General features: G+C 43.0%; 1 protein-coding gene across 8 annotated transcripts in view; it reads left to right on the top strand.

The window, feature by feature from the left end:
- Window positions 1–13830, top strand: part of SH3PXD2A (SH3 and PX domains 2A) — a 248826-nt gene that overhangs the window by 233184 nt on the left and 1812 nt on the right. For 7 of the 8 annotated variants that reach the window (XM_035329641.1, XM_035329642.1, XM_035329639.1 and 4 more), the window contains 2 exons: window positions 1398–1517; window positions 1645–13800. In XM_035329641.1, coding sequence (XP_035185532.1) covers window positions 1398–1517; window positions 1645–3537 — 2013 coding nt within the window. In that variant the 3' untranslated portion in view covers window positions 3538–13800. Of the gene's footprint in view, window positions 1–1397; window positions 1518–1644; window positions 13812–13830 lie in introns of all 8 variants that reach the window. The other variant, XM_035329640.1, reaches the window with a different exon arrangement.

Raw genomic sequence — 13830 nt, 5'->3', positions numbered from 1 at the left:
TACATGTGAAACCCTGAACATACCTGCTGTTTCCAATTATCTTCATTTAATCCAAACCATCCTATTATGTGAAGGCATTTTATTATATTGTACTTCTGCTGTGTTTCATCATTTATAGTGTTGAAACATCCAATTATAACATTGTTAGATGCGGTTTCTAAGGTGCAGCATTGCATTATGTGCAAAATGCCATGTGCTGTGTGAGATGAAACATGGATTGGTAGTCATGGGGATTATCTTAGAAATGAGGGAGCACATGAATAAATGCAGTATGTAAATTGCCTTTCTCCCTTTAAAGGTTTAGGATTGTTTTGTCTTCTGCTATCCTGTGTTTTGCTCTCCTGTGTCAGTGGCGGGTTTAGCCTGTGTTCAAAAGATCCTGGCATATTGGAGTTCTTGTGTTAAGACCTGAAGGAGTGAAGTGCAGAAGCAGTGAAGCTTCACCATCCTCTAGTCTATCTGTAGAGAAGCAATATACTAATCTGAAGAGCTTAGATACTGAAATTCTTGAAGGGACTTGTATCCCATTTATCCCATTTATCACCTTAAAAATAATTGTAATGAACTCTAAAACGTGACAGCTTAATGTAAAGACACTTAGCTTTTAGAGGAATCTGGTATGCTGCTAGAATGGCTAGCAGTGTCCTCTTTCTGGTGGAGCCTCTGTGCAGTCTAAATGCAGGTTGTGTTGGCGTTCAGGTGTTGGGGTTGAATAGAAGTTCTGGGTCTGTTATGGGGAGGAACTGGTATCTTGTGATCCTAAAGTCCTTTCCCATTCCCCTATCACTTTAGCTGAGCAAAGCTTTCCGGGCTCTATATTTTCCTTGTTTCTTGCTGTGATAGATGCCTGTTAGGTTGTATCACTGAAGAATTCAGGTTGTTTAAAATCTATCAGCCTATTAAGAGCAGTAATTCATTAGGATTAAGTTTTAATAAAGTTTTAATATTTAATAAGTTTTAATATTTGACAATAGGCAGAATCTGTTATGGGTCTGTTGCAATGCAATTTTCTGCAGTTGTGAGAAGCCATCCAGAACTGACTGTTTCTGGACAAAATCTTGGAGTAAATGGGTTGTTGTTACAGTGACTGGAATGTCAGCTTACACTTTATGGCCCGTCAGTTAAATATTTTACTGTTCAGGTAAAGATTATCACAGTTTTAATAGCTAGTGAAGGCGTTGTGAACAGTGCACATTTTGAAAGCTTTCTCTCTTGTGGCCAATTTCAATACTTCAGCTTCCACTCCAGAGAATCGGGAGGTTGTCGTTAGGAAGTAGCACAGGAAGAAGGAAGAGTTTTAGTGAATAGCATGTCTAAGAAGGCAAATACTTGCTTATACTACTGTTCAGCCCGCTGTTTCTAAGGTTTAATTGAACAAAACTTCCTATTTGCCATAGGGTTTTCAGTTGCCCAAACCACCAGAGCCACCCTCTGTGGAAGTGGAATACTACACGATTGCAGAGTTCCAGTCCTGCATCTCTGATGGGATAAGCTTTCGTGGAGGACAAAAGGCAGAGGTGAGCCTTAACAGTGCAACTGAAAAATTAATGCTTTGCTATTGTAGGGGACTGGGTTGAAAGGGAGGAGTGAAAAGCCATTTGTTGAGTTTTCTGTATAAGTAACATGTTCCTTGTCATCTCATAGGTTATAGAAAAGAATTCTGGTGGTTGGTGGTACGTGCAGATTGGAGAGAAGGAAGGATGGGCTCCAGCATCTTACATTGACAAGAGGAAGAAGCCAAATTTAAACAGAAGAACCAGTACTTTAACCCGTCCAAAAGTTCCTCCCCCAGCACCTCCCAGTAAACCAAAAGATTCTGAAGAAGGAACAACTGGAATGGTTTCTTCAGGGGATACCCAGGACTCTCCCCATAAGCTCAAATATGAAGAACCTGAGTATGATGTGCCTGCCTTTGGCTTTGAGTCAGAGTGTGAAGTAAATGAAAGTCATCATGAAGAGGGCACTCCTGAAAAACGACTATTTCAGCCCCCCAAGCCATCTCCTGTGTCATCACTTCAGAAAGCAAAGTTCAAAGTCGGAGAGTCTTCAGAGGATGTTGCTCATGAAGAAGAGACCATTTATGAGAATGAGGGATTCAGGCGTTATGTGGAAGATACTTTGTCCAATAAGGAATCTAGTGGAGACTCGGATTCTCAGAAAAGCTCCTCTCTCTCCTTGATCCGAAGGAACTCTCCATGTTCCAGCTCCCCGAAATCATCACTTGTGAAGCCCAAGATGGACAAAAACATCCAGCCCGATCTTGGAAAATGTCACTATTCCAGGAATGAGGAGACGAAACCAAGGTCAGCTTCAGATGTTGGCTTACGTAGCATGCCAAGAACGGGTGTGAAGAAAGAGCCTGGGCAGAGTCCTTCCATTAGAGCAAAGCCAATTGTTAGGCCCAAACCATTCCTGAACAAGGCAGATTCTCAGAGCCAAGAAAAGATGGATATCAGCACTTTAAGGCGTCAGCTGAGGCCAACTGGGCAACTCAGAGGTGGACTTAAAGGTTCAAGAAGTGAAGAGTCTGAGAGCCCTCCACACACAGCTTCTGAGAACCAAGATGATCCTGTTAGGAGGAGCTCAGCTGACCTCATTACAGCTCCTTCCCGTGCCATTTTCTGCTCTAGTCATGCAGCCAAAACTGAGCAAGAAAACGACTCCAGGTGTTTCTATGTGACCACTGACTCATACCAAAAGGTACAGGATTCTGAAATTTGTTTTCCAGCGGGTGTAGAAGTAGAAGTGCTAGAAAAACAACCCAGTGGGTGGTGGTACCTGAAATACGGAGATATGGAAGGCTGGGCTCCTTCCCATTATTTGGCTCTCCCGGATAACCAGCGAGAAACCACATCAGCAGAGACTGACGCCTCATTTGCCAGGAACAGGAAAAATGAAAACAAGTCAAACAGTTTAGAGAAGATAGAGAAGAGAGTTCAAGCTTTGAACACCATCAATCAGAGCAAACGTGCTACGCCACCCATCCCAAGTAAACCTCCTGGTGGTTTTTCAAAAACGTCAGGGCCAGTCAAAATGAGGAATGGTGTGAGGCAGCTTGCCGTCCGGCCTCAGTCAGTCTTCGTGTCTCCCCCACCAAAAGATAACAACCTGTCATGCTCCTTGCGCAGAAATGAGTCTTTAACATCTACTGATCATCTTAGAAATGTCCGTCGGAATTCCTCCTTCAGTAACACACGGTTGCAGCAGGGTGATGCGAAGGGAAAGCAGCCTGAGCGGTCAGGCACGGATGGCTCAGAGACCACCTCCAACCTCCCCACCCAGAAGAATGGGATCCCTGTGTCCACTGTCAGGCCAAAGCCCATTGAAAAGTCCCAGTTCATCCACAACAATCTCAAGGACATCTATGTTTCGATTGCAGACTATGAAGGGGATGAGGAGACTGCAGGGTTTCAAGAAGGTGTCTGCATGGAGGTCCTTGAAAGGAACCCAAATGGCTGGTGGTACTGCCAGATCATGAACGGTGTGAAGCCATTCAAAGGCTGGGTACCCTCAAATTATTTGGAGAAAAAGAACTAATATTGCAATATCTTTAATGTCCCTAATTTATACTGTTCCTGCTGTGTAAATGTGGAAAAAACAATTACTACACAAAAAGACATTTCCCTGTGCCCCAGTTTGTACAAAGGGACAAAGGAGTCTATGCTGAGGACAAATCTGCTATGTTCTGGAGAGGTTTGTGGGGTTAACGCGTTGTAAGCAACTATGAGGAAGATGCAGCATAGTCAAATGCCTTTTTGTGAAGTTGTTAATAATCTTGTATGTGTAACAGGGTATGACATCCCATCTTTCCAGTTATTGACAGGAAACCAAATGTGTGCCTTTCGTGAGAGAAATACACATGCATCTACTTGGGGAGTTTTGTGCCAAACTCGTTTTACAATCTTGGCTCCTTTTCTCCTTGTTCTTGTCCATACATGGAATACCCAAGAGTTTTGGATGCATTTCCACAACTTGCAATGAGAAGCAATTGGAAGTTTCTGAAACACAGAGGGACTCTAATCCTTTGGAGAAGCTCACTTTTTTTTTTTTAAAAAAAAAAAAAAAACTCTTCTTAACAGTTGGTTGGTCCAGAGTTGGAGCCTTTTCATCGTGGAGAGATTTGGTCTCTGACTTCAGCTGTACTTTGTTGTTACTGATAACTCACCGGCAATGGCGATCAGGTGGTGTTGGTTGGGGGCTTTTTGTTTCCTTTCTTTCTGTCTCGTTCTTTGAGTTGATTTCAGGTGTTCTAGGGCAGCAATGCCTACTGGTGCTTGTAAAACCAAACCTACAAACCCCATGCTTAAGCACGTTGATTACTTGCAGGCTCCATATTCAGTTCTGTGCTTGACTTCTGCCAGGAGATCCTGGCTGAATTTCTTTACAGAGCTGGGTTTCTCAAAACTTATCATAATATCAAAATGTACAAAAGTCCCTTAAGACACTGAAGACAAAGCTGTCAAATGTGTTGCTTCTGTTTTTTGCGATCTGGTCCAAATCCAAGCGTGCTGACTGCTGGCAGGGCCCACAAAGGTATTAGAAATAGCCGTAACCTTCTGCAACAGCAGTGTTTACAATGAGGGGGAAAAAAAGCCATCAAACTCAGTCTGCACATCCTTAATTTGTATATTTTGGGGGAATTGTTTTTCTGTGTTTTTGTCTTTTCTGTGCATTCTGGGTTTACCTTTTTTTTTGTCTTGGTTTACCAGAAGAGACTTAAAACTGAAGTAGGAGCCAAATGTGTTTCTGTTCCCACTTGAATCCAAAAAGTATGTTTGTAATGGACAGTGTGCCTGGGCTTTTAATGCTCAGATTTAATATTGAAACATTTGTCTAAAATTAATCTAACCAGGAAGCTGCCTCTTCTAGTTCCATTTCTGTTTGCCTTTCTTAACTCATGCTTTCAAACATGGCACATGGTGGGGGGAGTGTGGTTGGAAATAGATGAGGCATCCATTGGAAAAGGCTTGGAATATGGAGTTACTCTTGAGGTAGCCAACTCTTGTACTGTAAACATCATTGGCCAAATCCCTACTGTACTTGAGAAAGTCTTGCTTTTTTTTTTTTTTAATGGCCTTGTTAATCATTCAAGATGAATATCTGGTTCCTTTAAATAATAGGCAGTATTGTATGTCTGTTTCAAGGGGGAAGGGGCAGGCTATTTCACTACTGGTTTACACAAAATGATACGTGCCCTTTTTTCCCACCAGAGCTTCATACTGATTTGGCTTGGAAGGTAAAGGTTATAAAGACTTCAAAATAGCTGGGATCAAGGGACTGAGTAAAACAGCACAAGAATATTATGTTACTGGGGATGTTTCTCTGCCAAAAAAAAATTACACCATTTATATGTTGTTCTTGTCTTTATTCTTAATTTTCTTGGGGGGTGGGGTTTTTAATTGCCATGGCAATATCAAGAGAGTTGCTTACAGCTAACCTGGCTGATATCCTTTTGGTAGCTGAAACAACATCCAGGTGCCACAACTGGCTACGAGCAGTGCTGTGGTCCGATGCAGCTCTCTGCATCCAGGTAGGGAGGGGAGGGTGTTTGGTTGGGATCCCTTTAAATTGTGGTGGCAGGAGAAGGAGGTGTATCTGCACAACAGCTCGTATCACAGTGTGCAGGGTCCTCTTTGGCCCTTACGTCTTGCTATATAATATATATGTATATATCCAGTTAGCTACATCTTACTGGATGTCTATCTGAGGCATTGTGGCCCTGTCTCTCATACTTCTCCCCATTTTTAGTTGTACTAATATGGTAGCAGCCATAAAAGACTGCTGGAGCTGTTGTGAGATTATAATAGAAGTATTATATTCTTCTGCTGGACAGTATTAAATAGAGCAATACATAGAGTTATCTGCTAGATTGCAGTACTAATAGTAGTGACTTAGTGACTCGTATTAATGTTGTTATGATTTATTTTAACAATAATGATGCGGAAGTGGTTCATTATTTTGAATTAATGCACTTTAACAATAAAAGAAACCAAAATGGAAGCCAATGCAGAGAACTAAGTGCATTATTTAAAGGTGCAGTATATAATTATCATTTTCTTGAAGCACATATTTATTAAGAATTAACTTATTATTTAAAATATTCTAAAGTTTTGTTTAGAGACATTCCCACTAGGTCATCTCTTTGGGGGGATGTAGAAGCACAGCTCCCAAATCTTCTGCATTGAGCCACTGAATTCTCCAAGTGCGGTGCAGCGTGATGTGAGCCGCTGCCCAGCGGGAGGAAAGCAGCACGCGATTCAGACAGGAGAGCCCGGACTACTATAAACGTTCATGCCTGCATCCAGCAAAGCCAAGCCCAGAGCACCTCTGAACTGCAGGAGTCCTTGCAGGGTTTGGGGAGGCTAAGCTGCTTTTGGTGGCCCTTTGTGACACTTGGCTGCCACGTGCCTTGCACGATGCTGGTCCCTGGTGGGGGTGAACTTGCTGCAAGACTCAGGTTAGTGTGAGGGCTTTCGGATCTGCCTGTGAAATGCAAGGCAGACGTGTAACAGACGTTGCTCTGTCCCACAGCTCCCTTTCCACCTTGCTAGCTTGCTCTTCCAGCCCTGGCTTTTGCAGGGAGTTGGTTTGGCAAGCAGTGCTGGGCATGACACTGTCGGTGCCTGCAGCACCACTGGGCTTTTCACGAGCATCAGCCCGAGGCACGTTCTGGCCCATTTGCTCTTTTATTCTGTCTAGAAGGCTCCGTGGCCCTGAGGAGAGCCAGAGCCTGTAGATGGGCTGCAAAACCAGGCACATGGCCTCTTTCTGCCCCCACCTGCACCAGCAGAAGGGAGGGGTGCAATTAAACTACCTGATGCTAGAAGTGAATGTGGGCTGCTGCCCAGCATGCTGTGCTTCCCACCAAGTGGCAATGCTTTGGTTTGGGCATCCCTTTATTTGATTGTTTGATGTTTGGTGCTTTAAAAGGGCATTTGTAAAATAAATACCACCCCCCCTACACACCCCAGAATTGCAGCTATTTTCTTCCTCTCTTCTTACTGTTGTCACAGCATCCCTGATTTTTTTTTTTCTTTTTTCAACTGAAAGGTATTGGGACAAGAATTATTTTCTTGATTGGCAAGCAGCTACTTGCAGTCAGCTCCGCTGATACCCAGAGGTACAAGTGATTTTTTTTTTTTTTCTCTGTTAGCTGTGAAGCAGAGCAAAAGGCCTTAGACCAAATCATAAAAGCTGACTGTAAAGGCAAGGAAACCTGGAAGGGTTTCAGAGGACAGTGTAGTGCTAGAAGCGTTTTAGCTCTTCTCTAAAATGTTCATGTTGCCTTAAGCTTTATTTACTAAATTTGTCAGAACTGACACTGGATCACGAGCAATATTTAAATGCAATGTACACCTCAGTGAGCACTCAATGCAGAAATCACTAGTACTGTTAAAATGTCTCTTTTTCTGGTCTCTTCTTGAACCAGACTGAAGAGGAAGAGCTCTGCAGGGCTTCGGCAAGGCTGTTTGCAGCTGAAGGGGGCCCTCCTCCGGGGGAAGAGGCGGCTGCTGTCACCGCGGGGCTGGCGCCTTGCTCGCACCGCTGCCCGTGCTTTCCAAAAAGTCTTGAATTTGGACCAGCAGAAAATCCAAAACCCGATGCCGTAGAACAAAATTTGAGAATGTGAAAATTGTCTTGCTGTATACTGCAACTTTAATAATAATGAGCACTTCTGAGTTCGTTATTGAGGTTTATATAATGCCTGAAAAGTTTAATTGCTGTTTTCCTTTGTCTCCCCGTTCAAAACACTCTCTCGTAACAGCAGCAGCAGTAAGTTTTTGTTAGCTGCCCTTCCCCATGGGAGGCAATTCCAGTTAATTGTCTTAGCTCTCATGCCTTGCAGTGGGTGGGTGTAGTCATACCTACCAGCCTTTTGCAAGCCAAATTTTTCAAGATAAAAGATACGATGGGCGCGTGCCAAAACGTGTCAACTGGGTGCGTGTGTCATGTCGTCTTGACAGGAAGTTTTTGAATCAAAGTACATTAATAGCAAGTGCACAATAATGAAGGGTTGAAATTGGCTCAAAGTTAGACTAAAAAAAAAAAATAATCTAATTTCACATTTGCACTGGTACAGCTAAAAAATGGATTTGGCCCTTGTGGATGCGCACCCCAAAGTCTCTTTCCGTTATGATGCTATAAAGTTTGACGAAGGCATTATATAATTGTTTTCATCACTTTCAGATCTTAATGAATCATATTTTATTGTAATATATATTCATTGCTTTCCTCAGTTAAAAAGAAAGTTACTGCTTTTATCTTATATGAAAAACAAGGGAATTTGATAAAGCATTCATTATTTTCATATTACTAGTATTAACAGAATAGAACTAGTACTATTTAATTTTAGGTCTTCATAGCTAGCTTGTTAATAACTCATATTTTCCTGTGTTGTATCCTAATTTTTGTCTATTTTTTTTCCCAAATACTCTGCATTCTTGAGAAAAACAAATCCAGTGAGAGGATAAGTGCAATATTCATAGAATAAACAGGCCCCTCATCCAGGACTTGGAGTGGAACGTGCAGTGTGAAATGTTTGCAATTCTCTATTCGTGCACTCTTAGGGGAAGGGAGAATGCAGGGGAGGGTGCAGCTGGATGAAAACAAGACCCTTGGGTAGGTAGGGACTGATAGCTGGGGTTGTTTGGGGTGGGAACAGTTGCTTTTTGTAAAAAGCATCACCTGTTACTAAAAGTGTAAAGATTATGCAGCATGTTGCCAGGTTTATGTACAGAATGTGCATTAACATCCTTATCAATACAGGACTTCTGAGCTATGCTTCAAATACTTTGTATGTCATCTATGCATGATACTGCTTTCTGTTATGTCTCTGCTGGTGGTTGTCCTCTCTTACGCTTCAGAATCAATTTCAAAAGGGAAAATGCTGCTGGTGCAGTCCCAAGTTTTGATAGCGTGTTGTTACTTGTATTTATTGTAAAAGCTATGGAAATATTTTTACACGTCCTCGTTTCTCTCCTTTTTTTTTTTTTTTTCCCATTAGGATAACAGTAAGGAAGAAAGTCCCTGTTTTAACTAGATTATTTCTCACCTGCAGAATTTCACAGCCAATTTGGGTTTTGATACCATATTTCTTGGCTTGCAAAGGATGATCTCTCAGGTCCAAAATAAAGTTGGGCAGAAACTCTGCTCTTTGAAAGTTTTATTCTAAGTCCTGTTTGAAGGAAAGAAGAACTCCCATCTGTCCAAAACAATGTGATTTCCATGTAGCAGCAAAATTTTATCTATTTGAAAAACTGGACTGCTTTCATGAGAGTCAAAAGAAATGTGAAAGCCAGATCATTTGGTTCTCTGAGCTCTGGGGAGCACATCTCCTCTAGCTCTGCTTCTTGTCCCTGGAGGGCAGTTGTACCTCAGCTTCCTGCTTAAGTTTTGTCCTGCTGTTCTTCAGTTTGTGAAAGTATGAATATTACCAGAGACCTTTGCATTCAAATAGAAAAACTGAATTCTGCAGCTGTGCTGAAATGTTATCAATGACATGATTTTGGCAAACATTGAATGCTTCACGGATAAATCTGGTTTTGAGGAGCCAACCTACTTCTTTCACGTGCTCTTGTCTAAACCAGCAGCAAGTCCATGAGCATTAGTAGAGTTGGCGCTCACTGTGGGCAATTCTCAGCAAAAGTCAGCACCCCTGCTCAGTCCCTGTGCCTCCGAAGGGAGCGTGGGACCACTGAGCCCCGGGGCTGCCATGCCATGACCTGCTTCCCTGCAGGTCGTGCAGCTTTTTTAAAACCAGAGCTTTGCTGCTATTTTGCCGGTGTCTTCCCGACACCAGCGGCTTCTTCTCTGGCAACTTCAGATGCTATTTACCTGCATAGCCAAGTGTTCAATAGCTGCCAACAGTACCAATACAATGTTCTGAGAGCAAATGTTTAAGTTATTATTTTTCCCCCCATTTGCCTGATGGAAGCAGGGACCACCAATGTGGTGATGTGTGGGGAATGTCTGCACACTTGACCTCTTCAATGGCTTCTTCTAGCCATGTTCAGTGCTTATTATTTCTCTTCCTCTCCCTCTGTGCTTCTCAGTAGCCACTTTTGTTGCTTGTAACTCTCACATAACGTACTGTATGTAGGGCCGGATCCAGAGCCCCCTGCACTCCGTTGACTTCGGGCTGCAATGTTGGTTGCTGTTGCTGCTTTTCCTCCTCTCTCTTAGCCCCAACTCTGAGCAAAGCAAAGATTTCCGTAGTAAGTCACCTATAGCTCTTCTTAGTTAGATACCTCTAGGTGTCAGCTGCGTGGGGTGTGCATGCACTGCCGAGGTGGGCAGCGAGGGTGTCCTTTTTCTCGGGTGTCCTCGCATCAGGGCCGGGGCTCTGCAGCGAAGCCGTGCTGCGTGCGGACCTGACTGGCGTAGGCAGAACAAATTAGCTTCTCCCATTTTATAATGTCAGGGCTGGGCTGGTCCCATAGGCAATGTTCTTCATTTGTTCTTGCATCGAGGTAGCATTGACTCTAGTTGGAGAGTGCAATTTTTTGTTTGTTTGTTTTTTTAATAAATAAATTTGGTTTAAAGCTTCACACTGGCGTTTTACAGACCTGTTCTTGTCAGCATAAGCCACTGCTGTCCTGAGTTGAGACTCCTGTTTGTTACTGAATCAAAATAATGGGAATTATGTTAACAATTGGGAAAGAAATGAGAGGTAACTATATTGGCAAGGGAGGGGTAGATAAAGATAAAATATGAGGAGAAAATGTTTCTAATAAGGCCGTAAATTATTGGGTCTGACACTGCGGGTGCTTTCTCTGTATAGATGGTTTTAACGCATCACTGCTCTGTGTTAGGGTTTTCCATTACTGACAAAAGTTGAGTTTCACACTCCATGACAGACTACGGCAATCTGTGTCCTGAAGCCAATGACCCACCAAAGCCAGATAAACGTGCGCTACGTGGTTCTTGTAGCGGAGGCAGTTCGTGTGGCTGGGAGGTTGCGTTCGCTGAGGTCTGGCTGCCGCTCCACACCTGCCTGCTGGTCCTCTGAAACAGCCGGGTGCTGGTGGCACTGCTGGGAAATGTTTTCTGTCTTTATTTGATGGTGACCTGCCCCTGATGCTCAGGGTTATTCGGGTGCAATGGTACCTTTCTTTCTTGGTCCCTGTGTGGTGGAGAAAAGAAGCAGAGGGGAGGGAGAATCGCTTGGCACTGCAGGAGAATTTCTGAAATGTAACTCTTGATGTGAAAGTAAATATTTCAGGCTTTTCCAGATACTCTGCTCTCAAACCTATATTAGCAACTCTGTGTTTGATGCCTGAAGTTGAAGCGATACCGCAGTGCAAACAGTTCTGGTGTCATTTGAGAGTTTGTTCTTGAACTGTGTCTGGGTCACCAGGGAAGGAGTAATAAATAAAACCCCATCATCACCCTTGGGGTTTAGTTGGGAAGCGATCAAATTTGTTTCTGAGTTCAGGTCCCCCTGAGCATGCAGACTGGTTTTGTCCCTGTCCCCAAAAAGCAGGCCAGAAGAGAATGCTGCAGTCACTGAACTTAGCCTGTAACGATTAGTGAACTGGAGCAAATAAAAGGGGAATTAAAAACAAACTTTTTAAAAAATGAAATATTTCTGTGAATAGCTGACTTAACTATTTCCTGTCTTAGATTTTCATGAGGGAGGAAAAAAAGCAGTTATAATTGTTTCCAGTCTCTAGGAGGATTTTTTTTGCCCCGTGCTGAATAGGCCTGCTGAAAAGACTTACTCGTTACTCACAGCGGGTTCAAGCCCGGAGTATTGTGAAAGCAGAGTGTGTGTAGCGTTACAATGACTTTTTTGTACTAAGGGTCCAAACTGACTGTTGTGGGGTCAATAGTGTACAGAGAGGGTGCACTTCTGTTGTCTGGCAAGGCTCATGTTATGTCAGTGCCATTCCTTTATTACAGGTTTAATCGCAGACAGCAGCGCTGGTTACTCTGCTCCTGGTGTTTGGGCATAATCAAGCAGATGAGACTCTTCAGCTGAGACTCGATATCACGTTTCACATGGGAGAATTCTTGCCAGCAGTTTGCTGTTTTGGTCAAAGTTCAGATGCAGATAACTCAAGGAGGGTGTTGAAAGCAACTCCATTGGGCATGTATGTCAGCGGCTGTTTCCAGAGCTGTTAATTAGCCCGAAGAATTTCTGGAAACAGGAGATAATCAGTTACTGGGAGCCTAAACCTGTCACTGAGTGAAGGCTGAGATCTGTTTGAGTGGTTGTGCTCTCCTCCATTAGGAGAGAACTTGCACATGGCTTGTTTGGAAAATCCTATGGGTTTCACTCTACCAAATTTGTATTCGATGACAAAATTGATCTAGGCCTGGTCCAAATGAGGCTTTGCAGTGGGTTTCCTGGGTCACTGATGTTCTTATTGTGACCTTGAATATTAAATCCTGTTGTTGTTTTTGTGTTGGTGTAGCACTCCATTTTCTAGTGGATAGGTGGTGGGAATGTACCTGGTGGGGGTTTGGGAGAGTATGTTGGTGACCAGAGATAGAGAAATGTGTGGTTGGTCTTAGTGTGTGTGGCCAAGTTGGTGACGCTATTTGTTTGTTTTTGTTGGGTTTTGTTTTGTTTAAAATGGGAACCATGTTGTCTGTTCTGCTTGGGACAAAGTCTAGAAGTTGGTGTGGGTTCTGTCACTGTGTACATGGAGAAGGAATAACAGATTTTTTTTGATTGTTTTTATTTGGAGAGAGGTTACAGGCGGGAGTCCGTTCAGTTTGTTTTGGGATGCAAGTTAAGCGTTGAGACAAGAGTTGAAGAAAATGAGTTTGGGGAAACCTTGTGGGATTTTGTTTGCTTTTTTTTGGTTTGGTTTGTTTGGTGTTTTTTTGTTGTTGTTTTTGTTTTTTAAACAGTGTTGGACCATATTTGCTTGTGGCCTCTAATCTCGTTTCCTAGAAGGCAGTGGAGTGAATATTGGTCATAGTGCGGATGTTTGAGGTTTTGGCTAAGTATCGGTTCTTTCAGAGCTGACAGGTTTTTTGACATTCACAGCATCAGCCATTAATGTACCTATAGTAAATGTAGAGCTAGAAGCAGAAATGAGTACTGCAGACCCATGGATTGTCCAATTCTTGTTTAATGAACTTGAGGTGACATGTTGGATAAAACTACTTCTACAGTGAAGAGCTCCTGCTAGGGCCCAAATGTGTTTGGGTCTCTGAGGTGCTTTCCTAGAAAAGCAGATCAGGTGTATGATAGAAAAATATTGCCTTTCTCAATCATTCCAGTCAAAACTGAAAACCAGAAAAATGGCACTTAGAGCATGCAACGGTACCTTTTGCCACTGGTGGTATGAGTTACATCATTAATGAGGGACAAAATGCCCCCATCAGCCTGAACTGGCACAAAGCAGAAGACCTTTTTGTGACCAGTCCCCGAGTCTGCATGTAATCTTAGATTCAACACGATTAGATTTTTAGGTAGAAAAGCTCAATTACTTCTTTATGGGCCAACACAAGAGTTACATCCTCAGTGCAGAAAATTTAGCTCTCCTTCGTGCCAAGTGATCCATAGAAAAGTCTCTCAAGCTTTTTGATCATCCGGGGACCTGTGGCACTGTAGCTGATACATACGGTACTGTGGGCCTGCTTCTGGGACTGGGACAATAGAAGTGCATCTCCCTCCTACTCTAAATGAATGAAATGATCATAGCACATTTCTTTTCATTGCTTTAGATTTGTCTGGGGGAGGGGGACGACAATGGTTGTGCAGACCATTACCTTCCCCCTAAGCCAGACTTGCAGACTTGACTTGATTTTAGTGCCCAGTCCAGAACTGGTTTCAGAGCTGTCCTCGTGGTTGTGTCGTACGCCAAGTACAGTAAA

Source organism: Oxyura jamaicensis, chromosome 6 (genome assembly GCF_011077185.1).
Source record: "Oxyura jamaicensis isolate SHBP4307 breed ruddy duck chromosome 6, BPBGC_Ojam_1.0, whole genome shotgun sequence".
Classification (NCBI taxonomy): domain Eukaryota; kingdom Metazoa; phylum Chordata; class Aves; order Anseriformes; family Anatidae; genus Oxyura; species Oxyura jamaicensis.
Note: the sequence above shows the minus strand (reverse complement) of the source record. Positions and strands in the feature narration are given on the sequence as shown.